The sequence below is a fragment of the Typopeltis vanoorti genome, chromosome 9 (assembly GCF_054136105.1).
Source record: "Typopeltis vanoorti isolate ZY-2024b chromosome 9, IOZ_Tvanoo_1.0, whole genome shotgun sequence".
Lineage (NCBI taxonomy): Eukaryota > Metazoa > Arthropoda > Arachnida > Uropygi > Thelyphonidae > Typopeltis > Typopeltis vanoorti.
The window spans coordinates 66448728-66476385 of record NC_143557.1 but is presented as its reverse complement, the minus strand read 5'-3'; the positions used below and the strand labels follow the sequence as shown (position 1 = coordinate 66476385).

Sequence of the window (27658 nt, the reverse complement as noted above, 5' to 3'; positions counted from 1 at the left end):
AATGTCTGATGATCAGCAGTAGCTTGGTGAAAAAGGATTGACTGACTTATGTTACGACATACAATAAGAAGTTTTTTTTTTCTTGAAAAAGAGACCTCTGGGATCGCCAAAAACATTGTACATAATAGTCTGATTTGTAATAACCGCGCTTTAGTAATTGTTTAACAAGTTATAAAATTGTTTCCTTACAAAAAATTCAGATATAACAATCCCTAACCGATGTTGAAAAGATAAGCGGGTTGAAGTTTATGGTTCAACCTAAAATCCAGGTGGTCATATAATGGCCATAATTATGTATTTTCTGTGTCTTTTTTCTCCATTTTCTTTGCTTTAATAATACACTTTGCCATTTCGAAGAGATATATAAAGATTTTACTGCGCGAATCCTTCCCCACATTTGCATTTTACATGGAAAGAGCTAAGTTTTTAGCCTTCATTTATCGACACAAATCTCACCCTATCTGTTGTAAAAACATCTTCAATTGTTAGGATTTCGCATTCCTTTGCATTGAAGTTTATTTTGTACACCATCTGTTTTTCCACGTTTTTATAAGATTAATATAATAGATCCGATATAACCAATGTAATCTGTAATATTATCCTTTGCACCCTCTCCACTGTTCCGATGTGATGCAGATACAGTGGACAGGGTGCAAAATAAAACATTAACGATGATATATCGGGACTGTGGAATGTAGATTATGACGAGAGATTGAGACACTGAACACGCTAATAGACAGGAGAAAGAGGGAAGGTATATGATGGAGACCTACAAAGTTCTGAAAGGATCATACCACTTGTATCGTATCTTCTGTAGATGGAAAATTCCATCTACAGGATACCAGTGATGGAATTTTTCACCTATGGAGGATGGTGAGAGTATGAGAAGGCATCCATGGAAGTTTTGAATGAATACAGTTAAGAAACGGTTGAGAACTAGATTTTTCTCTCATAAAGAGCGATGCGTGACTGGATTGACTTTGTTTTGGTGGTTATGAGAGCGGATAGTGTGAATAAATACAAGAGAAGCTATGACACGTGGCCTCCCTCGCTGATACCTTGACTCCTTGTAGGTCTCTTGCAATAATAATAATATCATGATTATTTTATAACAACATACTTTGTTTTCATAGAAATTTTTAACAACCAGCTCTAAAACACTTCAATATTTAACAACCAGTTCACGCGAACCGGTTGCAGTTCCGGCCTGGTTGGCTGAGTAGTTAGTATACACACTCTCCAACCAACAGGCTGCGGGTTCGAATCCCGTCGGCAGCATAGATGTTTGTGTTTAGGTAGAAGATGAATACCACCGTTTCGCTTATTGCAGGCCTCAAGTGGCTTGAAAAAGTTCCGTGTTTAGTCACTAGAGCATGGTTTCCAGACTATGTAAAAACAAATTAAAAATACTTAATAAAATACTTAATGCATTCTCCTTAGTTTTAGTTGCTTTGGCATAAACAGCAACAATAAAATCTAAACAACCATTGATTCCACAATAGATTTACTGAAGTTTTTTAATCACTGCGCCACCATAGTGGCTGTGATAGTTGGCTTCAGTTATTTCTATAAATAATTGTACTGGAATGCAGCACCAGTCAATGTGCATCTTCGATAAATGTTTACAAAGCGATATATGATAGGTATTTAGGCAAAAAATATATATTTCAGTGATTACACCACATTTTTTATTATTCAGTTATACAAAATACTGAAATAATAGTTCCCGACAAGTTTCGTAAATCGTAGGATTTACATCTTCAGGGGGTAAATAGTATAACTTAAAGTTTAAACAAGAGAATTAATAAATACAAATCACAACCGTCTGGCTATTCATAAACTCAAATAACAGAATGCAGATATAAAACGTTATTGAAGTTGAACAATACTGGACGATGTCACGTATTCTTTTTCTCGTTCATACAGTCCGAGCTCAGATTGAGGTAGATTTTTTATTAGAGCTGACCACACTTGATGGAGAATTAAACTTTGATTTTTATTGCATTGGGTTGGGTTTTTTAGCATATTAGCAGCTTCTTTAAATTTTCTCATATAACTGTTGTTTTCTATGTATGACATCGTCGTTTTTTGCCAGAGTACATCGTGTCCAGTGGAAGTAGTATGGAAAGCAAGACCCGTTTTTTGTTCTCTTTTGTATTGTACGTCTTTTTGGTGTTCAGCCATGCGTATTTCTTCAGATCTTCCTGTCTGTCCTATGTAGAAAATCCCACAAGAGCAATGAATTTTGTAGACTCCTGGTTTTTTAAGAGGATGATGAGGTGGTTTTGGTGGATGTAGGAATCTTGAGATTTTTTCCATAGGAAGGAAGGCTACTTTTATGTTGTGTTTGTTCATTAATTTGGCTAGCTTATCTGTAACATTTTTGATATAAGGAAGCGAGATTGCGTTTTTGTAATCCTGTTTTATTGTGTTGTTAGTTGGAGGCATTTTAAAAATTCTCTTGATGGTTCTTGTTTCATATCCATTCTGTTGGAGGATTTGTGTTAAGTATCTTAGTTCTTCATTACATCTTTCTTGTGTGCTGGAGATATTGTATGCTCTGTCTCGAAGTGTTTTAATTAACCTTTTTTTGTGAAGGATGGTGGTGTGAGGTTGCATTTAGAAATCTTCCAGTGTTTGTCGGCTTCCTATATACTGAGAAGGAGAGTTTACTTTCTTCATTAACTTCTAATAGAATATCCAGAAAAGGAAGTTTTTTTATTTTCTTCTTGTTCTAAAGTGGATTTTATGGTGTTGTGCAAATTGTTGAGATAATCTTTGAAATTGATAAGTTCATCTGTTGTTCCATTGAATATGATGAAAATATCGTCCACATAGCGTAGCCATATTTTTGGTTTTTTATGGTAATTCTTAAGAGCATTGTTTTCAAATTTTTCCATAAATAGGTTTGCTAATGCCAGTGATAATATCTCCAGCACACAAGAAAGATGTAAATAAAGAACTAAGATCTTCTTCTACGCGTTATTCCCGCTTCCCATGCAGGGTCCGCGTGTTACTTTAGATGGGACTTCTTTGTTAGTACTACTCCCAACCGACCCGTCGCCTGGTCTGCCGCTGAGGGGATATATTTTTGACTGTAGAGGCGTATGTTCACGGGCCGGTTTGCCTGTTTGCGGGATGAAAAACGCCAGATAAACTGGCGGAAAACACCCTACTGACCGCGCCCAAGACCGGCTAACCCTGCTATGCCTGAGGAAGATCCTCAAATTCTCACGTCTACAACGGGAATCGAACCTGGGACACTCCTTCCCCAAGCATATGGTTGCGAAGCGCAAAGCCACTAGGCTAACCGCGCGGGTAAATAAAGAACTAAGATACTTAACACAAATCTTCCAACAGAATGGATATGAAACAAAAACCATCAAGAGAATTTTTAAAATGCCTCCAACTAACAACACAATAAAACAGGATTACAAAAACGCAATCTCGCGTCCTTATATCAAAAATGTTACAGATAAGCTAGCCAAATTAATGAACAAACACAACATAAAAGTAGCCTTCCTTCCTACGGAAAAAATCTCAAGATTCCTACATCCACCAAAACCACCTCATCATCCTCTTAAAAAACCAGGAGCCTACAAAATCCATTGCTCTTGTGGGATTTGCTACGTAAGACAGACAGGAAGATCTGGAGAAATACGCATGGCTGAACACCAAAAAGACGTACAATACAAAAGAGAACAAAAAACGGGTCTTGCTTTCCATACCACTTCCACTGGACACGATGTACTCTGGCAAAAAACGACGATGTCATACATAGAAAACAACAGTTATATGAGAAAATTTAAAGAAGCTGCTAATATGCTAAAAAACCCAACCCAATGCAATAAAAATCAAGGTTTAATTCTCAATCAAGTGTGGTCAGCTCTAATAAAAAATCTACCACAATCTGAGCTCGGACTGTATGAACGAGAACAAGAACACGTGACATCGTCCAGTATTGTTCAACTTCAATAACGTTTTATATCTGCATTCTGTTATTTGAGTTTATGAATAGCCAGACGGTTATGATTTGTATTTATTAATTCTCTTGTTTAAACTTTAAGTTATACTATTTACCCCCTGAAGATGTAAATCCTACGATTTACGAAACTTGTCGGGAACTATTATTTCAGTATTTTGTATAACTGAATAATAAAAAATGTGGTGTAATCACCGAAATATATCTTTTGAACCAATTAGCCACAGAAGTCTACGCCTGGAGGTATTTAGGCTTTTTGTGATCTGGAAGAAGTCCTCCCCGGAGGAGCCTATAATAATAATAACATCAATTTATCATAAGTCGAGTACTGTAAGCGTAGGTTAGGTTTTTGACCAAGAACAGAGAGTTTATTTTATAAAATAGTCCAAGAAATAAAGGGAACATAAGTATCAATATGTATTGTATTATATTATTATTGGCTCCCTGGAGGAGCTATAATAATAATAACAACAATATTTTCTCATAAGTCGAATACTGTAAGTGTATGTTAGGCTTATTTTATAAAATAGCCCAAAATACAAAAAAAAAAGGAACACAAGTATGTGTTGCATTAATCACAGTGATAACAAGAATAGTAAGTGGATCATACAGTAAGTAGTATGACGACAAAAATACCAGCCATTTTGTTGGAGTAAAGTGCAGCAAGTACTTTTCTAACTCGGATAACTTGATTCGAAATCTTTTGAATGAATCTTTTGAAAGACTGTCAAATGCGAGCTTGTATTAAAAAAATTAAACGATCGCATGTTTTTGCTTTAGGGTTATTCAGTTAGGGGCAGCATATTTGGTTTGGATGCAAAAATAAAATAAAATTAAAATATTGAAAATGGTTTCTAAACGAAAACTGGATGATACTGCATTAATTTTGGCATATACTTCCACCTCGTACTTGAAAATCTGAACTGGTTTATCTTTAATTGACTGTAATGTAACAGATTTACGTGGCATGGTAAAACCTAGGATTTACCAATTTTCGGGCTTTTACAGTAACATATATAATATTGAACATGAAATGCATAAAATTTCTAAATAGATATTTGCTTCAAATGAAATTTCTTAGATGCGTTATTATTTTTCTCTATCATACACTTTCTTGATGGCAGCAGCTGAATAAGATAGTAATAATCGGACAGTCACCTCTGTTTATCGTTATTGCTGCTGCTGTTGCCAACACCTGCCACTTAATTTTCTATAACTGTAGCTGCCTCATGCATATGGTGATTGCTTGTGAGTTTCTGCACCCTTTATTCACCAAGTTTGGTTCTGTATCGAAAAGGATATGCAAACTTTTCAAATCGAAAATCTTCCTTAATATCTCGACGCACAACAATTTGCTATTCTGTTCAAGGTAACAGTTCAACCAAATTGGGGAAAAAACTATTTGATCCAGTGTTGCACTTGTGTGCTGCTTTTAATATTAATATTTAAAATTAACGATTTAAAATTAATATGTGGTATACAGATTCAAGATTAACAAATTCAAAAGCAAATCGCGTGTTCAAGCTAGAAATGTAAACATTGTATGTGTGTGTGTGTGTGTGTGTGTGTGTGAGAGAGAGAGAGAGAGAGAGAGAGAGAGAGAGAGAGAGTAGGTTGGAGAGCGCTTTCGTTCTACAGCCACTAGGTGACTGGTTCGAATCCCGCTATTAGCATGGATATTTGTGAATGTCTTGTGAGACTACCATAACCTTTCTTAAAGTAGCTTGAAAAAGTTCCATGTTTATTTCTTCTCTAGGGCATGGTTTCGGATTATCTGACTTATGTCATCCACGGTATTTATGTTGGATAGGTTTTATAACAGAACAGACTAATTAAATATACAGAAAATTATTTAGCAGAAGAACAGTGTGGCTTTAGAAGAGGGAGAGGATGCACAGATGCTTCTTTCACAATGTAACAGATCATAGAAAAAAGAAAAGAATTTAATCTGACCACTTTTCTTCTATTTATTGATTACGAAAAGGCGTATGATAACTTGAACAGAAATCTCTTCTGTAAAATATTACAAGACAATAAAATACCTCCTAAATTAATTAAAACAATAAAAAGTCTATACAGAGAAACAAAATTTTGCATCAAATTTGCAGATGGAATATTATCAGAAACTATAAATAAAGGAGTAAAGCAAGATTGTGGCTTATCCCCAATCCTATTCAACATTTATATAAACAGAATTCTAAAAGAATGGAAAACAACTTTCAAAGATGGAATTAAACTAACAAATAATAAACAGCTAAATACAATACTTTATGCAGATGATCAAGTACTAATTTCAAATTCAGAAGATAAACTCTAAATTGCAACTAACCATCTAAATGAAATAGCAAAAAAAAATTAAAACGAAAATCTCTGAAACAGAAACTATGGCAATGTGTGGAAACACCATTCAAAATGTCAAAATTATGCTTAACAATAAAATAATAGAAGTTACAGAATTCAAATACTTAGGAAATATAATCTCACAATACAATACTGATTCACACGTTGGAAGCAAGTCTACAAATTTACAATAGAATGAATGGCATAATTAAAAGAAATTTTGGAAAACAAATGACTAAAGATACTCAATTAAGATTACATAATTTGACCTCTAAACCATCTCTGAAATTTGGAAGTGAAACCTGGATTCTTAAACAAAGAAACAGACGAAGATTGGAAGCAGTACAGATGAAGTTTCTAAGACCTTTCCTGGGACTCACTAGATTAGATAAAAAGGAAAACACAGAACGATTAGAATACAAAGAACATCATTCAAGAAATAGAAGGATATCAGCAAAATTGGCTACACCACATAGAAAGGATGGATAACAATAGGATTCCCAAACTAGCATAAAAATATAAACCTACAGGAAGAAGAGACCGCGGACGTCCAAGACTAAGCTGGAAAGACTAACTTCATCTGAAGAGCAGGAACAGGACATAAAAAGCCTATACCTGAATTGTTCAGATGACAACGACGAGGTTTTATAACCTTCCATAGGTGGGATTTAAATAATTTTTTTTTTCCTTTGTGGGTTGAGAAACTCTTATTACGTCTATTTTTGTGAAATATAATTGACCATGTAATATTAGTAACAAATATGTATTGATTTTGGCACCCAGTAACTGGGAAGTAAACAATAGCATAGAGATCTGAAGAATATGTTCTTAGTGTACTGCAGATTTACTAAGGTAAGGACTAAGATGCAAACGTCGTAATAGAACTAAATGAATATTTGAAATATGCGCAAGACAAAACAAAATGAAAAGTAGTTCTACAGCTAAAGATTTGTAAACTGTACTGTAACGATTTACAAATGTTGACTTTTTTTTTTCAATGTGTTGTTAACCAGCGAAGCTGTAAGCATCATGTTATGTCTACCTGTCGCATATCTCCTTTCTTATCTTAAACTGCTTCGTTCTTCTAAATTGCAATATGACATTACAAATTGGATCTCAGTAATTATGTGATTTATTTATTTTTTATTCTAAACATGATATTTTTGATATTACAGTTTAAGATATTATCCAGAAGTTACTAATATTCGTTTATCGTTATTTTAACGGCAACTTTCAGTAATGTATTGATTGATTTAGCACATTTCCGTGCATCAGTCTCTTGTCTGACTTAAACTGATCATATACAGTAGTCCTCCCCCCCCCCTTATCTGCAGGGGATACGTTCCAAGTTGAACAATTTCAACGGCCGTGAGCCCCCTTATACGTGGGGAGGGTACGGCACCATCTCAGTCCCCTCTATTTTTATCTGGCTCGGGACCTGCATAGCTGACGAATCAGACCTATGGTTGTAGTGACCGTCTTAAGTATTCTTGACTGTAATCCGTGTATGTTCACGGGGACGGTTTGCCTGTTCTGGGGGACCGACCGAGCTACAGGGGCTAATTTATAAAAGAAGGCATAGTAAGAGATTAATAAGAATAACTAATAATAAAATAGAACAATTATAACAACATACCGTAATAAAGTTATCTGAATGTGAATGGAATCTTAGCAACTTCAGCAAACGTTTTATTATTATTATTATTTATTTATTATTTTATGAAACCGAGAACTTTCACATTTTTCACTTAAAAAGAAACACTTTACGGCTTCTTTTTTGGCATATCCGAATTGCCAGCTACTCTTGTGCTTTAGGGCCATTATTAAATAAAATAAGGGTTACTTGAAACCAAGCACTGCGACACCGTGCACAACCACTGCGACAGCCAGGATCGGCCTTCTCCATAAAGGGGCCCGGGTGCAAGAAACCTTTTGGGTCCTAAAATATTTTTCAAAGGTAAAAATTAAAGGATTCGAAATAAACGTATTGTAAAACCTCTTACAAGCAAATGATTTTGGCAGGAAAACAAACAAACAAAAAAAAAAAAACATATTCGAAATATAACAGGTTAACATAACGTTTAATGAACACAAAACACTAATATAATAGAGAAACACAGAGATATTATTATTACCGGGGCACCTAAGATTCTGTCGATGAAATCCCTTTAGTTATAAGCAAAATTAGAAGAAGAAGAAAAAAAAAACGTTCCCGCAAATGTGTAGCGACTGTGCCCACTCGATCGTGGAACCCGGGAGCATTGCAGCAACCCCACCCCAGAAATGGTCGGCCCTGGCGACAGCCGATCTGATAATCGAAAATTACTCAGAACGGCGCGCAATTTAAAACTTGTGAAAGAACCATACGGCTTCATTTCGGCGATGTAAAATTACATAGGCGAAGTGGATATTAGATCCAACGTTATTTCAAAGCCGAATGTTTGTAGAAACTATGAAAGTGTCGTAAGTTGACCTGAGAGCTTACGAGAATACAATCCTCGGCATCCTCGAGATTTACTAAGGTAAGGACTAGGATGCAAACGTCGTAATGGAACTAAATGAATATTTGAAATATGCGCAGGACAAAACAGAAATGAAAAGTAGTTCCACATCTAAAGATTTGTCAAAGAATTGATTTAAGTAGCTAAGGCAACTCGTGGATGCCGAGGATTGTATTCTCGTAAGCTCTCAGGTCAACTTACGAAACTTTCATAGTTTCTACAAACATTCGGCTTTAAATAATGTTGGATATAATATCCACTTTGGATCAAATGTTGAATCAAAGATCCACTTTGGCAATGTAATTATAAATTGTTTATTTCTGGAATTTTCCATTTAATATTTTCGGACCAGAGTTGACCGCGGATAAGTGTGTGTGTGTGGGGGAACTTCCTTTATAAACATGAAGAGATCCTACTTTATAAATACATCTAAAAATTCAAAGTCCTCTTTGTTTAATACAAGTAACAAAGTAGACATTTTATAAAAATTTATTTCAAATGCGACAATAACCTATATGTCATATCGTGAAGATGAGGATATTGGTAGTGTGCGAATACTTTTTTAGAGTACTGTATAATATATGATGAACGTTGCATATCGCAAACCTCGTTTGCAGATTGTTTCACTATTACATCTACCGTTTACTGAAATGAAAATCTCAATGCAAATCATAGGTTATGCGCGATATTCATCACTCGATGAAAATCATGCACTTTCACCGATATCTATGGTTATAGGTGTCTTCAAGCATTTACAGATTTGTTGTAGAATTTTAAAGAGATGTAGCCTTTATGGTTTGCAGAATGCTATCTTCGATGTAATTCATTTAAGTTTAAGTCTAAAGTGAGTTTGATTTAAGTTTATTTTTACATCTAGATAACGTAACTTTTTTTTCAACTACCTGATTAAAAATCGTTATTTGTTTGCAGAACGCATTTACAAGTAATTTTTAAGTCGTTCGAAACTCACTGACGAAATTATATGGAGTGCTTATAGTTCCACATGTCGGTTTCCCTGATGATATGTCACATTCCATTGAAATTGTTACATATTGGCAAAAAAAAAGAAAAAAAAGTCGTGCAGATATTTTTTTTTTAACTAGCTGCGAGGTGGCTGTATTCTTTGAGATGATCCCTATGATATTTAAGAACAGCTGTCAGTATCAGGCAGACGGTTTCTCATTGGCTTCTGAAACATGATTATTAAGATTAATAAAAAAAAATCTTAAATTGCATTTCACCCAGCGGATTTTTTTTTAAAATCACAATAAACGAATACCTCCAGGGTAAACTGAATGTTTAAAGGTGAATCAGGAATAAACAGCTGAAACCTGTGTAAATGATAATGTAGATATTCGTAATGCTAAAGATAATTTATGTCTAACGACAGTTTATCTGCTTACTCACGACAGGAAACAGGAAAAAAGTCTGTCACAAAGCAAAATCCGATTTTTCTGTTTAGGTTGAGTTTGGTGGCCATCACAATAAAAATGTGTTCAGCCATTACAAATACTCCAAACGATATTCCCAGCAATATGTAAACGATTAATATTTTAATTTGGCTCAAGTTTGGGGCGTGTATAAATTTTGTCGAACCTCATATCCATTCTAGCGTTCCTTTACATGTGACTTTATTTTAATCATCCCTCTTTAACCTGATTAGATAAATCAGAATGTCTAATAATACAGTAATGTGTTTTAAATATTTTTCTCTTACATATATCTGCTTGTATATTGAAAAAAAAAAAGTGCTTCGGTTTTCCGATATCACAGGAACCCCCACCCAATGCTTTTTAAATGAAGCACATTGCTGTCATATTGTAAATATGACATAAATTAGTGATTCTAATTCTAATTCCTGTGATATTAATTTTCTTTGAATTAAATGTGGATATCTACTTTTAATTTACCAGACGCTTCTGAAGCTGAAAATTATTTCATTAATTTACAACTTTATTTTAAGGGACTATTTTGTTGGTGAATTTTTGACCTCTATTACTGCTAGTATCAAATGTATTTCTATAAAGAAATACATTTGATACTAGCAGTAATTTACTTGTTTCATCCCGCCCCTCCCAAATTAGTGTTTATATGCATCCTATTTCAGCACAATGGCCGCCTTCAAATACAGAGTTCACAGAATCAAGACTGCATCTCGAAGAAATAAATCGTTGACCTTTACTGACGACAACTGAAGAAAGGCAGAACGAAGTTATGGCACGCTACTGGACCCAACCTCGAGTGACTCTTCTGCTGCTAATGAGATGCATTACACCGTCCATTACTAATGGACCTGCTCCCCACAATTGCGAGGGTAAAGGTAGATCAAACGTCCGATTGTCAGATGAAATCATAGCAACTAGAGAGGGAGAGGAAGTTACTTGGTCATGCTTCACGCTCACTCGAAACAAAATTGACCCGAACTGGTAGAGGGTTTTATTCAATGCTCTTTATGAGGAGGAGTAAGGGGAAGTTAGAACCATCATTTATGACACAGGCCCAGGTGATGTTAATTTTGTGTTCTTTGCTTTCTATCCTATGCTAATGTTTCGTAGCTTAACCGCTACAAACTGAAGTATGCTGACTGCACACGATAATAGAGCGACTTTCTCACGCTAACAAAGTTTGACATGATGTTCTTGACCTTTCTGTTGGGTCAGTATTACCAGTATGTTCGATAAACTAGATTGGAGGGGACAAGCGTTGAAGGTAATATGCCAACTATCCCTGCCTAATTCATTTAACTTTCAAAATGTCCTGTCAGCAGGAGAGCCTCCTGTTAAATAATTAGCTCTTTAATTGGTCTATTAGAAAATCAAACACCTGCATGCTTTGCCGGTTCAGAAACCTCGACTCCCATGTTGTGGAACTAAACAAGAAACTGTACTCCACAAATCGCGTTCACATAGTTTCTACATTAAATGGAGGTTTCATACAGGCATTATGTTAGGTGGAGGTTCTAATTGACTGACCCAGAATTATTCAAGTATACATTTTCTTGGATGGCAAAGCCATATATGATGAAGTTTTATTTTTTTAAGTTTTAAAAAGTTAAGTTTTAAAACTTAAAAACTTTAAAAAGTTTTTAAGTTTAAGCATAAAAATTCCATACATAGAAAAATGTTGAAATAAACTGATTCTAATAATTTACCCATTTTACACTAAATTCTGGTACTGGCCTAACAGTGAAGTTAACAGTTGGAACTGGGGGGGGGGGGGACTTTTTTTTTTTCCTGGAGTATTGTATTGAGTACTGAATAGCAGAATAGTCAGAATATACATGTCATAAACAACATGTATTTCAGAGATGGAGTGTGTATGTGTGTGTACGCGCAATTCTACAATGAAGGACCAACGCTCGAAGTGACTTCCAGCGCAGTACGATAGCGCCAGACATTTCGGTGCAAGTAATAACACGTAATTGCCACTCTACTTAGATGTTCCCACATAACAATGTTGACTAGAGGGTGGTACCGACAATGGTTCAGCAACCACAAAACATCCAGCCAGCACAATTACTGTGACCGGATACAGTAGCAGCAGATGACCTCATCAAATTCACTCCCTAATTAAAAGCAAGCAGTAAGCATATTGTGGGCACGTGAATATTGAACTGTACACTTGAGTACAAAAAATCGACTGACCATTCAAATTGTTTCACGCTAATAACAGAACTATGCATAGCGATAGAATCATGAATCGAATTCATCGTTTACATGTAACAAGGTAATAACGCTGCGAGTTGGTTGTTGTGGTATGGAAATCCTGTTTTCTTGATGACCAACGTTGGAATGTTGAAGCCTTTTTGAACATTGTTATCGATCAGGTGCATCCTTCATGTGCATGAATTATTGCATCTGGCCGTTTACTTCCAGCAGGATACTGTGGTATGTCACAATGCACAAATCGTTCGAGATTGGTTCTAGGAACATCGGAGTGACTTTATCATACTTCATTAACTTCCTCAGTCATCAAATATACTTTCACCAAGCATCTGGAAATTAGGTGGAATGAGCTGTTTTTGCTGTTCAGTCTGAGACAACTGTGTGACATAGTCGAACTGTATAGATCAGCCTCCGTGTGGAACGCTTTCAGAATTTTGGAACCTTTATCCCTAAAATTGGGCTATTTTGAGGGCTAAAGGACTGAGGGGGGGGGGGGGGGCACTTGCTATTGGATAAATGTACACCTGTCTAATAGAATTGACCTCTTAGTGTATAATTTAGTCTGAATTTTAATACGTGATCTGCCGTTCCTAGGGTCCTTCGTTAAAGGATGTCACATAAAAATTAGCCCATGCCAGCAGCATTGCTAGCTCTGTTTTTGTTGTTTGTAAACAATATTTTGTTACTCTTGTGAAAGACCTGATCTTCAAGTGGTGTGAGAACACTACAGGGCTGAAATGAGAATGGTTGGTTAAATGCAAATAATACAATTATTTGCATTTATCAGTATTTGTTTTATACTTTATTATTTATATTACATGTTTTAACAGCCAAACACACATTATTTTTTTAAGAATGACATTTAAAACATTTCTAAACATAGAAACACTAATCTGAGAACATGAATTCCAAATGTTTTCCTCCAGTCGTACTTTCTATCAGTTTGTATATTAAGCGGTGACTCTTAACTTTTCCCAGGTACTTTATAGAGTTCGGATCAAAACTCTGTGCTAGATAATCAAATTTTTGCAGTACTATTTGCCTCAAGTTATGTAGTATGACATGGTGCATTATCATGTGGATACTCAATTGTGTCATTCTCATCGAATCACCACAACATAGATAATACAGAATTGCCAGAACGTCAGTATGACTTTCGGTGTTTTGTTTTTCTGGACACTCAGACAAGAGCTTTTTTATGAAAAACCAGGGAAAGCATAACCGCGGTTATTAAACAAGATTATTCATGTTTGAACATTCTCTGGCAGCTTGTAGAAGAATGTGTATATTGGGATTTGTCACTCCATATCACCAAATTTCGTAAAAAGTCTAATCATGGTGAGTTCTTTGGTACGCAAGTCGAACTCGAGCATTGCTCAACTTACATAAAGCAGCCATGGAAACCAAGGCATTAGAGCTTGGTTATGTTCTGCCATTAATTTGCACAGCTCTTTAACTACTTGTTGAAAAAAAAATCACCTGATGCACGGTGAGTTGTTAATGTTTAGGATTACTACTGTAACAACTAATGCCATAAACCAGTGTTATGTCTGTTAATTGTCTGTGTTCTTCTGGCCGGCTTTTCTGTTTTGGGGATGAAACGCCTGACTTCTTAGAAGGAAAACATTGTTACCTCTACATGCGATTGGTAACTGAAGAGGTCTTATAAAAATTCTTCGCGTTCTACAGATGCTCGAAGTCACCATCGGAGGAGCACACGTCCCTTTCAGTTCCCATTCCTTTTTTTTTTTTTTTCAGTCGGTTTAGTCTCTCCAACTGTTTCTTTAGTGTTATTTCACCATCATTTCTATCTTTTAATTTTGGCAGTCATAATTAAACAGTTGCTCTAATTGTGCTGCCTTCCGCGAACTGATTTGATGACTAATATGGAATCCTGTGGTAACATCTTGCTGAAAATTGGTTAACTCTAAACCACGTTCCAGTTTTAGTATTGTATATAGCTACAGTCATTTCACGTGCATATTTGTTTTTATACTTTTCTGACAGGTGATTTGTCACTAAAATTTGAATGGGATTATCTTTAAAAAAATATACTTTCCCGCTATGCAAAGGTAATATTATAGCTATGGATATGAATTTCATAACTGCATTTTTATTTTATTTTCGTTAAGTTCTTCCTGTTGAATATTATTAAAATTTTTCTTTGTCTTTACAGAAATCACAAGAACACTTGCAACATCTGAGTACAAGGTGAGTTTTCTCCTCGACGATATCTTAATTTTCATACTTCAATTTAATTCGCTTTCCCTTTTTCATATGATGAAGATTTACGTAAGAAAATTTCGTTTGGAGAAATGTGTAGCAGTATTCGCTGGTCGCTTTTCAGTGATATTACCTAGAGATGCGAAATTGGATCTTCAAAATTTTTAGGTAATCCGTGAACGCTGATTACTTGATTGAACTTAACACGTGCAGTTTTTCGTATAACAAGAAAATCTGTTACGTTATGGATAAGATGCAAAATTAATATTGTTTCCAGTTTTTCGTATTGCTACTTAATCTACTAAAACACAATTCAGTTCATCGCACATACAGTCTGAATGTTTTTTCAAGGTGAATCCCACCCACGAAAAGTTTGTAAATCTATCGTACATTTTATTACTCTGGATGGGAAAAGAATTAGATAACTGGATATGATAACTTTTAAGCCTAAGCAAAGTGGTGGACTCATACAGGTAACGAAAATCGCCTGCCACCTAAAGACATTCACAAACATTCGTGCCACAGTGGAATTCGAAACCATATCCAGAATATCAGGGGAAGGGGAAAGAAATAATAATAAAAAACAGAATAACCAAGGATAATTTAACTCTTTAAATCCAAAAATGCAATTTCAAGCATGCGGTTTAAAGGTTTTTAAGAAAATTTTTCTTTCGTTCGTCATTGTTCATGTTCAAACCACCCTTGAAATGTGGGCGTTGCACTTTGAGAAGAAAATATATTGTAAAAAAATATTTTAAACACTGCAAATTTATTCCTATATCTTAACAGTATGGCTAATAAAGGTGAGTTAGCCGATCTCATACGGAGGCAGCACTTTTTCATCCCCCATATAGGCAAAATGGCTTGCGTACACAATTTCCAGAGGGAAAAAAAATACTATTAGCAGGCGATAGATAGTGGTGTTGTGTACACGGAGGATTAATAGTGTAGTTTAGTTTGTAATAAAAATAAAGAGTCTGAATCAAGATTTTTTGCAGTTTGAAAGAGTTATGCATCGAGAATTTGTTCGTGCAGGCCAAATTGTAAACGAACAGCATCAAATATGTTCTCTTAAGCGTTTACCTTGGAAGAAGTTTGCCAAAAACAACCAGATGGCACACTCAGAACTAGTTGTTGCAATACGTTACTCTGTGTTGTCTCTTCGGAATATTTTTATTTTTTATTTATTTATAATTTTTAGACAAAAGAGCAACACTGCAATGCGTTGCACCCTCCCTGTTTTCACAGACCTGGCGTCCTCTCCCTTTTTTTTTTTTTTTTTTTTCGTTATTTAGTCTGGATCTCCGAAGCGTCGTGAATTTCAGAGATCCAAACCAAATTGAAGGCGGTGCTGAATGCGATCTCAACACTGAAAGAGTGGTATTTCCAGTAGCAGCAGAAACATCAAATTCAAATTCAATGTATAAATATGGACCACACTGAAGAAAACGCTGTTATAAAGTTATGCTTACTTTTTTTCAGCCAGTTCGGGGACTTTTGATTAGCACTTAGTGTTTGCTAATAATATGACAAATTTTTCTCCTGTGTGTGTGTGTGTGTGTCAGAGGAGTGGGAAATTTTAATCCGGATATGGCCTACGGTCTTTCAGCACTCTGTGGAAAAGAAGCGGAATTTGGTGGTAATAACGTCCAACGATTCATAGCAGTATAAAGCGGACAAAGAAATAGACACTTTTGACAGAGGAATGTTTTATTTTAATCCTACCAGAAACTTTTTAATTCCGCAAATCAGAAAAATCGACCATAGAACACACCCTGTTTCAATAATATATAGGAATATTAGAAGGTACCAGTTGACTGCCGTACTCTTCCCCCCCCCCCCCGAAGTGAAATCGTCGGTAGTCATGAACTGAACTTCCAATAGGTTACTGCTGCCTATCGATTTCCAAAAGTTAAGGCTAAAGAGTTTGCCTACTCCCTTTGATGAACATAGAACGTTAGAGGAGTTATTTTCTTTGTCTATAAGTAAAATGAACACAGACCGGTGATTCAACATGGATTAAAATTATATAGCCCACTGTTAGCTCTCTGTGTACATAAAACGAAATCTTAATCTCTACTAACGCTTGGAAAATCACGCTTTAGCCTTGAGGCGTGGCCGTTTGTTATCTCAACTGAGTTCACGAGATTAACCGGCTAACGGTTAAACTTTGATATATATATATATATATGAACTTTTTTTAATGGTGAAGGTGATTAATGGGATTCATTCCTCCCCCCCCCCCACTCTACTGCTCGCTATTTTTGTTCTCATGAATCAACCGTCAGCGAGTAATGACGCAAGTATTATCGATAAAAATTTGTTAAATCGAAAATCGTCAAAGTAATGAAAACATACCCAAACCTAAACAGGTGGTGGAAGATGTTCTGAAGAAGAAATGGGAAATCAACGTGCTGAAGAATCAGTGAAAAATATGACTGGAAATGAAACAGAATCAACTAACAAAGAAAGTAATACAGTGGTAGATGTAGTATATACTAAAATAATTATACAGTTAAATATCATGCAATTAAATAGCTAAATATCATTAGGTCTTTAGCATCATCTTTAGACCTCGAGGGTTTGAGTGACTCCTTGTGTGTGTGTGTGCGCGCGCGCGCGTGTGTATTTTTTCATAAATGCGCATATAGAATAAATTGTCAGTGGAGCAGCCCTTAGTTTTGGGAGGGTAATAAGTATCAAACTAATAAATGTCAGAAAGACCGTGTTATTAACTTTTTTGTTCTATTATATATATACTAGGGGTTCCGCCCCCCCCGGCGCCTATGGCGCCCCACCCATTCGGGTTCCGGACTGGTAGGTCGATTCTCCTTGAATTCTGATGACTCGAATTTTGAAGACTCCAAAGGAGGAGGGGGCTCCCCTGGCGCCCACAGCGCCCCCCCCCCAGAGTTCCGGACTGGTAGGCCGGTTCTCCTTGAATTCTGGTGACTCGAATTTTGAAGACTCGACACTCAGGGTAGCCCCTGAGTTTCAAAACGTTTCAAATAACTTGACAAAAAACGTGACACAAAAACGGGACATAAAAACGCAACATAAAAGTCTTATCATTTTATATATATATACTAGGGGGACTACACCTACGGCGCCCAACCCCCCCCCCGTGTTCCGGACTGGTAGGCCAGTTCTCCTTCAATTCTGATTACTCGAATTTTGAAGACTCGACACAGGTTAGCCCCAGAGTGTCAAGTCTTCAAAAGGAGGGTTCCTCCCCTGGCGCCTACGGCAACCCTCCCCCCGAGTTCCGGAATGGTAGTCCGGTTCTCCTTGAATTCTGATGACTCGAAAGGGGGGTTCCTCCTCCTCCCCGAGTTCCGGACTAAGTAGGCCGGTTCTCCTTGAATTCTGATGACTCGAATTTTGAAGACTCGACACTCAGGGTAGCTCCTGAGTTTCAAAACGTTTCAAATAACTTGACAAAAAAACGTGACACAAAAACGTTACTAAAAAAGCTTATCATTTTATATTATAGAGTAGATATATAATTATCTTGAATTTTTCATGAATAACACTAATTTCGAAACTTTAATATAATTCAAGAAAGCAGATTGTTGTTGTTGTTGTTATTATTATTATTATTATTATTATTATTATTATTATTATTATTATTATTATTATTATATTGTCTCTATTTACTCTCCGCCCACCTATCCTAGATTCATCATTGGTTTTAACTTAATCATTTCCAAACTGTGTGCAATAAAAGCATGTTAGGGTACTTCATCCAGTAGCACCTCGTTGCTGTGGTATCGGAAGCGGCAATTAACTTTCTGGCATTCGGTGATGTCGTTATCTCGAAGAAAATTCACCTGTTGCAATCTTTAGTTACTATACGAATTAATAATACTAAACACTGTGAACTGAGCTTCTGCAACTCAGCCGGTATCGACGAAAACCTTTGGTTGGAAAGAGCTGAGTTCGAATCGCTCGAAAACGTCTGTAGCCCTTATAAGGTTTTTTGCACTTGAAGGTGAATTAGCCTATTTCATACAGAGATGCGGGAATTTTCATCTCTCAGAATAGGTGAACAATATACAAGTAACAGACGTGATAGACTGTTCGCCTTATAGTAACTTCTACTGTAATTCCAGACAATTAAGCACCTTAAAACGCGAATCAGTGTGCATTCGAAAATGTGACATCTAACTTTTGGATGAGTTGGGTTTAAAATTGCGTGTTATTCTGGCTGATTTGGAGGATGAAAACCCCAAATTTTCACTGAACTTCAGAGTTTTCGTCTTGAAGCCAGGCTTCTAAGCTAATTTCATATCGGAAAATCCGCTACTGTTTCTTACTGCTGGACGCATCTTATAAACGCAGTTTTATTGTTAAAAGATCTTTGAACTCAACTGGACAATATAATCAAAATTTTTTGCTTTTATAGTTGAGGAAGGTAAAAGATAAAAGCTACACTGAGGTATATCCGAGGAATACAGAATGTGTCGTCCTGTTGGACCAAAATTATAAGGTGATTATGTTTGAAAAGAATTATCAAACGCAATTAACTTCAATTAACTATGTTTGAAAAGAATATAATTTCTCGTCAAATAGTTGTATAATTTACTTCCTGACCAAGCGAAGCACTTGCTACTACAGCGTAAGTTGAGCTCACTGGCTTTACTATGATATCCACTTTGATCCTACCATATCCTTTCTTCCTGTTTTACGCTTACGAGTAGACCACATCGTACCGTGCTGACTTTCGAAACCATATCTGATGAAATAAGTTGGGTTAATCCTTATTCCCGTGATGTCAGTATTAAACGGCGTACTTCATCTATTGCTTTTTCACTTCCATCAGTTTAAGGCTAGTTGGAGTGGTTGATTTATGGTTTATTGGCGCAAGGACTGCAAAGATCATACTGCGCCATATCAAAGGTTACCAGTTGAAGGCGTTCAATAGATGTACGTCCATCGTTACAACGGCGGAACCACTTGAAACCTCATTGTACCATCACCAAATCAAAATTCTATGAAAACACTAAAAGTAATGTATTAATTTTAGTTTTGATTGCCTTCTTTCGATTTTTATACAGATTATTTTCAGATATCGTAAAATGTCGTCACAACGCAGCAGTACGGACTAGGAACAACTTGTGCAATACCGCCAGACTTTTTTTGTGGGCGGGGGGGGGGGGTAAGAGGTCCGTTATATCGCACACTTTAATCATCTTGAAGTGGTACATTAGTTTTAGCTTATATAGGTTATACATGTGACTTTCTCAGGTGATCCCGCTTCTTTACAATACTTTGATGCAAAGAAGAGGCCCTTTCTAATTTTCTGGCAAGCAGAGTATGCTTGAATGATTTGAATTTATTCACCTATGTATTATGGGATCATTCCTTAGTGCACGAACTTTCTCATTCATACTATAATGTTTACTGTAAATAAAAGATGACTGCATTATGCAAATCTAGGTAGAATGCACACCAAACAGACAATCATCATTACTCGATTAACCTGACCGGTTGTTAAGAATTAACTTCCGTGACTGGCTATGGCTACAAATGTGCTACATAAGAGAATAAGTAGCCGTTGTTGCATTGCTATGTCTTATTAACATCTCACAAGCATGGTAATTTATGACAGTTTTTTCGCGTTCAGTTTTGTACTATTCATTCGCATTTAAAGGTATAAAGAAATGATCACGTATTTCCATGTTGATAAATTTTGTAAGAATCAGATCATTTGATTAGAAGAGATATAGAACCATTGATTATGTGTAAAAGTAAACGCATATAAATCAACTGGCATTGATCTTAAATATAGTATCTACAAGCACTTAAATATACAAGATCTTAATGTAGCCAACCTAACAATAGGCGTATTCTCTTTCTGTTAGAAATACCCCCACCTTCGCTTTTAGTTAACATCAGGTTAAACTAGATTCTTTAATTAATCACATACGCCATTCAGTGATAGAATGATCATTCTTTTCTAACACGACATTCCCACTTCTTGCATCTCTTAATAGCGTTAATAGAAAAACTGGTTTTTAATCTCAGTCCATCTGAATTTTTGTCAACAGGTGTCAAACCTACGCGCCCGTGAATGCGTGTTCTGTGTGCGGAGAAAGAGAGTATTCGAAAATGCGTAGATACATTTAGTGAGAGCTTTTTTTAAATAATCAATATGTGAAGAAGTAAAAATTACTCTCATATCTTTTTGCCGTAAAAAAGTTCAAATAACTTCCGTCAGTATACTTGACTTTTAAGATATGGTAGTGGTTCCCAAACTTTTTCGGTTCACGGCGCGCTTAGTGTATCAGGATTTTTCCACGGCGCCCAAAGTGAAAACATAGGCCTACCTAACATTTGCAGTGCGCAGTTAGTGCGGTTCGTTGGTTAAGTTAAAAACACAAATTAAACACGTCTTTCAAATTCACAAACAATTTATTTAAAAAGTATTAAATAAGTACATATTTTGAATAATCAAATCATTAATAAGTAAATCGTAATTAGTGGGGCGGGTGAGCCTGTTGTTCATTTCGCATCTTCTCAAATCTTGGAATCAAACTGGACACAGCCTCCCCCCCCCCCCATTCCTGTTCCACGCGGTGATTTTCGCACGATATATCAACACATCGATGGTCCAATTCTAAAACCACGTGGATTAAGTGTCATTTTAGTGAAAATATTGGAATATTTCACTAAAATATATTGATCATAAATATGTTGATCAAGGTATAGATTTTTGTTTGGCGATTGTTTTAAAATAAATTTGGGATCGTTTTTTTTTTTTTTTTTTAATGTAGTTACTACCCAAGAAAGATTATTACTAAACCTATAAGTATATTTGTACCGTGGGTAGGCTAAAGATTCCCCCCCCCCCCCCAATTTTTTTTTATAGATTTTATATATTTTTAAAAATTTTTCATTTATTTTTACATGGTTTCGAAAAACCCTGCTCTAGAGACCAAACATGGAACTTTTTCAGGTCCCCTTGGTTGAGGAGCAGGTACGCTAACCACTTGGCCAATCAGGCCGGCTGAAGACACGCTGCAGAATCCTTCTCTCTAAAAATGCGCTTGTTACGTTCACAAGCAAACTTAATTGGAATTGGAATTTGAAAGGAAAATTGTACAGAAATTTAATGTAGGATTGGATAATAATAACTGGCACTTTACATGGCGACCGTAATATTTATTTATTTATTTTAATGACTAATATAGCCTACTTCCGTTTAGAAGTGCCCCTATTTTTTTACAATGTCATTGGCTCTTTACCCAAAAATTAGGGTATTACCGAAGTGTTATAAAACTAATATATGAAGAATAACTATAGGAGGAAAATTTGGACATACCTTTTTGGATGTTGATCTCTGTCTCCTTATCCCGGCGATGTGCCTTCATCTACTGTTAAGCTGTTGAAGGAAGCGGGGGGATGAAGTAATGTGGGGGAATTATGTGAAAAAAACCAGGTTTTTTATATGTATAATATTATTATTATTAAGGGTGGGTAGAGAGCGTTTGGGACGGGAGAGTGAGAGAAGGATCTGAAGAGAGAAATTATTTTGGGGGGGAAGAGGAGGGATTTAAGGGAAAAAGTCACGGGTGTGAGCCGTTTCGACAGGTGCCGTCTTCGGAACTCGCGGGGGAAGGCTCCGAAGTTTCGAAGACAGCGCCTGTCGAAACGGCTCACACCCCGTTACTCCCACTACTGACTTTTTCTCTTAAATCCTTCCTCTCCCCCCAAAAAATAATTTCTCTCTTCAGATCCTTCTCTCATACCCCCCAAACGCTCTCTACCCACCCCTAATAATAATAATAATATTATACATATAAAAAAACCCGTTTTTTTTTTCAAATAATTCCCACACATTACTTTACCCCCCCCCCCCGCCTTTAACAGCAGATGATGGCACATCGCTGGGATAAGGAGACAGAAAACAATATCCAAAAAATATTGATTTCTTCAGTACGTATCCTAATTTTTGGGTAGCCAATATGACATTGTAAAAAATAGGGGCACTTCTAAACGAAAGCAGGCTGCATTAGCCATTAAAATAAAAGTTTATTTTAGAGGAGTAACATGGGAATTTTCCCAGAAACAATACCTATTATTTATTTAATACCACCGGCAAGCCACCAGCGCTCAAGTTATCCTTGAGCGCCGGTGGTTTGAAATGCTCCCTTGGTGTATGAGCCGTATCCCATGATGTAATCTTGTACTAGTCGTACTGCTTTTCGTTTAGTGTGCGTATCAATGGTTGTGTAACATACATTAACGCGCCCATTGAAGCACCTACAATTGTCTAACTTTTTTCCCATATTCTTCTGCTCGGAGACTCACAGCTGAAAAGGACCTACGAGTGTTTTTTTATGTTATTTTGTTGAAGGATAACTGCCATTCTTATATTTCAGGTGGGAGTGGGATTTTAGGATATGCTTCTGACGAGTGTGATATTTTAGAACAGCTTCAGTACGTCATCACATTGTACATTATGCAGTGAAGCTAAGGAATTTCTAGATAATAAGTAAAAAATTTCCACTAACGTCTTTTTTTACTCCTCAATGGAAGTAGGGTAGGCGGAAAGGAGACAGTATGGCAGAGAACTTTTGTTATCTCGTATTCCTAAACCTTAATCCGTATTATTGTACAGTGCCGTAACGAGAGCGTGGGGAAAGAGGCCCTCGCCACGGGCGCAACTAGGTTTGGGGCGCAAAACATAAAAAAATAAAAATAAATAAATAGATATAAAAGTCCGCTATTTTATATTGTATTTTTAAGTTTCGGCAATACGCCGCTTTAGACACACAAATTCTGTAACACATTGCAACTCGTTTTGATGGGTTTAATAGTAAGTATTTAACATGTTGCATTTAGTAAAATTTAACTTCTTACATTTAAATTTTTCAAAATTTTTTGTCATTTTTGGGTTAGGGGGCACAAGTTAGCATCTTGCCACAGGCGCTTCATATCCTCGTTACCCTACTGTTATTGTATGAGATAATATGAGTTCTACGGTCGATTTTTCTGAGTTGCTGAATTTCTAAAACTAATTAAAAAAATGGAATCCCAATAATATACGCTTGAATTTTTTCTGTAATTTGTACTCATTATTATTAAAATGGAATGTACTTTTGATCTTCACTTGTTTTTCATTCACAGTAGCAGTTTCAACTTTGGTATCCTATAAGAATCTGTCTGATGTTAATACTAATCAAGTATTAGCATCAGTAAGTAAAACCATACTATATAAGTATGGTTTTAATAGCACATCATATTTATCCTCTTTATGTGTGTTCATGCTTATATCAATTTCCTCTTGCGAAGTAGTATCCATTCCTAGAATAGACGTAACAAGTTACATACACGTGACTTATCTATGCGTCAGCTCTTAGTGTGGATATCTGCTTAATTGCATACGGACACCCTCTTGCCTCAGTCTGTCCGTCTCCTAAATGAAGCGAAAAAATTCGCTTCCTGCAGCTGTAGATGAAAGTAAACATTGGTAAGGTTAAAGCCTCATGGATGAATGCTTCTGTTACTTTCTCCACAGTCAGAGTAAGGATGAGGATTCACGCTGTGTTGCCACACAGGAAACACCTGTGAGCACAGTCACAATTGGTATAAACGCCCTTTATGGGAAGTGTGGGTGGCGACATAACTGTACAGATTTGAATCACAATTTCACTGATGTAGGCTTCCTCTGATTTTTTCCAATAATGGATACAGCTTCATTCATATCATTATTTTCTTCTTTTTCACTTGATTCCTCTATAATTAGAGCCATTTTGATATCACCCACCGTAATCGTTGTGGAATTTTATAATTTATTACACATTGAGGAGAAATACAAAGGAAAAAAATACGAAACGCACAAGTTCCGCTACTAAAATATTGCCAAAGCAGGGACATAGTTACAATGTCATCAAGGGGGATGCCCCAAGCACGAGCACTGAGCCGGAACGACCCTGTCAGGTTTGTGCGCTTGTAAAAAAGGGTCCCAGTAATTTCATTCTGCATCTTGGTCTTCTGAACTCTTTCTGTGTCATCGCTTTGAATGTTATGTTAAATATCATGATTTATTCAAAATGAATAAAATATAAACCATAATAATATATATTTTATCATCTTTATTACTATTATTGTTTTTGGAACATAATCTCATTAACTTTTAATTTTTTTCCATGCTAAACTCATTGTATATTACCGCTGTATGCTGTGAAGGCTCGTATTAAATATTAAAACCTAATCTTATGAAAAAAAAAAAAAGATTTTAGAACTCACACCAGATTTCCGAGTGGGAAGAATTGACAAAAAATGGAGTTTCACTTATAAAAAGTTTCTCTTATAAAAATATATTCTCATTAAATCATGCAGTATTATAAAAATAGTACATAGATGATATCCCGTTTTCCCATATCATGTTAGCTTCAATGGCCTGTCCCGGCCAAGTAGCTCGAATTTTTATTTATTTATTTATTTTATGATCATCGCATACATGACAGGTTGGTCAACCTGGTATGTTAGTACTTTGAATGAACAAGAAAGAACTTGTTCACATTTATTTTGAAGAACTGTGGACTATATTTATTCCTTGAAAAACATAAGATGAGAGACTCCCAGAGGGCATCAGTTGAAGGTATGAATGAGGAGGAAAAATTTATTCTTTAGGTTTGAAGTTGAACTATGAAGGAGTGTTGGATAGTTGATGCGTGTATTTATTTAACAGAAAGTAGAGGAATTATTGATGCCAGTTCAGGTAAACAGTGGCCGTGGAAGCAGTGGTGACGTATGGAAATTTTAACAAAGGGCTCGCATCGTCGAGCAAAATAAAAAAAGGCCTAACTTAGTCTTTATAATACTTATATTGCGACTTTGTAGAGCTTCTGACAAATATGATAATTCCTGTAGGATATCAATCATTAATGCTAGATCTTTTAAAAAATTCCAAATTGAGAAGTCGGTTTAAAAAGCCCTTATATTTATCGTTCGATGCAAAATGCTCGCATAAAGCTGGGTAATTTCTCCACAAACAAGAGCCGTTCGCAAACTGCAAGCTACCCATCGTGGTCCAAACACACGGCCGATCTTTAAAATTTCGATACCAAGGTCTTTTGCAATCGTATTTAATTCTCGTTGATTTTTTGATCATTGATGATAAAAAGCATATAATTTACCCATAAATATTTCAAAATGATTTATTTCTTTAATGTTTTTTTATCGAATCGTCTAATGCTAAGTGTAAACGATGAGCGCAATGCCAAATCACAACGTGATTTTTGTAGAAGTTTGATTGCAACACCTGATTTGTTTCCTAACATTACACTAGCTCCACCAGAACAAAATGCAATGAAATGAGTTTTTATATAGTTATCAGAAAATCCATATGAATTTAAAGTAGCAATTATAGTAGCATGTATACATTCCGCGGTGGTATTTTCTGGTTCTACAAGATTATTAAACAAGAAGAACAAGGGGCTCGCAAATTTGAGAAAAATTTAACAAATGGCTCACGCGAGCCCCTTATAGCTCACTACTGCATGGAAGCATTTGTAGATGCAAAAATCGGAAAGTGAACGCCTGTGTGAGAATGGAGTGAATTGGTGAGAAATCGCTAATTAACCTAATTGCTCCTTTGTATACGAGTCCAGTATTTTTAGGGAGCTCTTAGGACACCATCCCAAATGTGAGAATAGTATTCATTGGGTGGATTTGTGATTTGTGCAGGGTTAATAGCTGTTCAGAGGTAAATAACGCCTTGAGCGAAAAAATCATCATAATATTTTGAATGCTGAGGAGGCAATAGTTGTAATGTGTTATGCCAAGAGAGGTTTGATGTTAGAATAATCTCAAGAAAAAAGATCTCATCTTATCTAGAGATATGGGTGTTGTCAAGAGTAAGACTAGAAGAAACGCGTCTTTTTTTCCAAAAAAAAAAGCAGATTTGCCAGTGTTAAAAACCGACAAGATTATCTGAACCCAATGAAGAATGATTTGGAAATCAGAATTCAGGACAGTAGATGTTTTTGTTCTAGAGCTTACAGCGATTTGTGTACTACACAAAAGAAAAGCAGTGTAATGGGTTGCCAGTCAACTAGAAGAGGTAATTGATGTATAGAAGAAAGAGGGTGGGCGGGTGAGTGAACATAGCCCTGTAGAATCTCCCCAACATTACTAGCATAGTTAAAAGATTAGGAAACCTCTTCCAATATATCGTGCGTCCAACCAGAAAGCCGACAACCGAATTGTAGAAGTCACAGGACATATCCAATGATGGGAACTTACTTAATATAACTTACTCGTGTGTCATACCCGATTAAAAGTCTTGGGAGTTTCAAACCGGTCACGAAAGTTTCAAACTTTTTTGTGGTATTTATTCAGAAATGGGTGACATAGGTAAGCATATTAAGCAGATGTCCTATTGATCGACAGTGGTGGAATCCATATTGGCGGTCGTTTATTAGTTGATCGCTGTCGTTGTATAGGAATTGTTTTGATGGCTCTTTCCAGTCCTTTAGAGAGAACTGAAGCGAGAGGAATTGGATGGTGTTTTGATAGTAAGGATTTGCCATCCTTTTTAGAAATGGGTTGTACGTGGATTAGTTTCCAAGCTGCTGGACAGATGCTAGTGAAGTATGAAAGCGTAAAACGGCAACATAAAATGGTAATTAACTTTGGAGTACATTGTAGAACAATTGGAGAAATGCCATCAGCATCAGGAGAATTTTTTTTTTGTTGTTGTTGTCCAATTTGAACAAGATTCTTCTGATATCTTTTTGGCGAAAGGTCAAAGACAGCATTGTGCATTGAATGTTTACAATGGTTATGGGACGTTTGCCACTGTCAGACATACAGGAATTGGAGAAGCAAAAGATCATAAGGTTAGTTTCTTCTATGGGTTATGATGCAATAGAATCAATCGAGTATAACAAGGGTGGGAATAATACTGGACGACAGTTACGGCCGGAAGCTTTGGC

The 27658-nt window shown here is 36.1% G+C and overlaps 1 protein-coding gene across 1 annotated transcript in view; it reads left to right on the top strand.

Moving 5' to 3' along the window:
- Positions 1-27658, top strand: part of LOC150103107 (protein spire homolog 1-like) — a 298045-nt gene that overhangs the window by 107214 nt on the left and 163173 nt on the right. The window contains exon 2 of the mRNA XM_090398095.1: positions 14665-14699. Coding sequence (XP_090254221.1) covers positions 14665-14699 — 35 coding nt within the window. The remainder of the gene's footprint in view (positions 1-14664; positions 14700-27658) is intronic.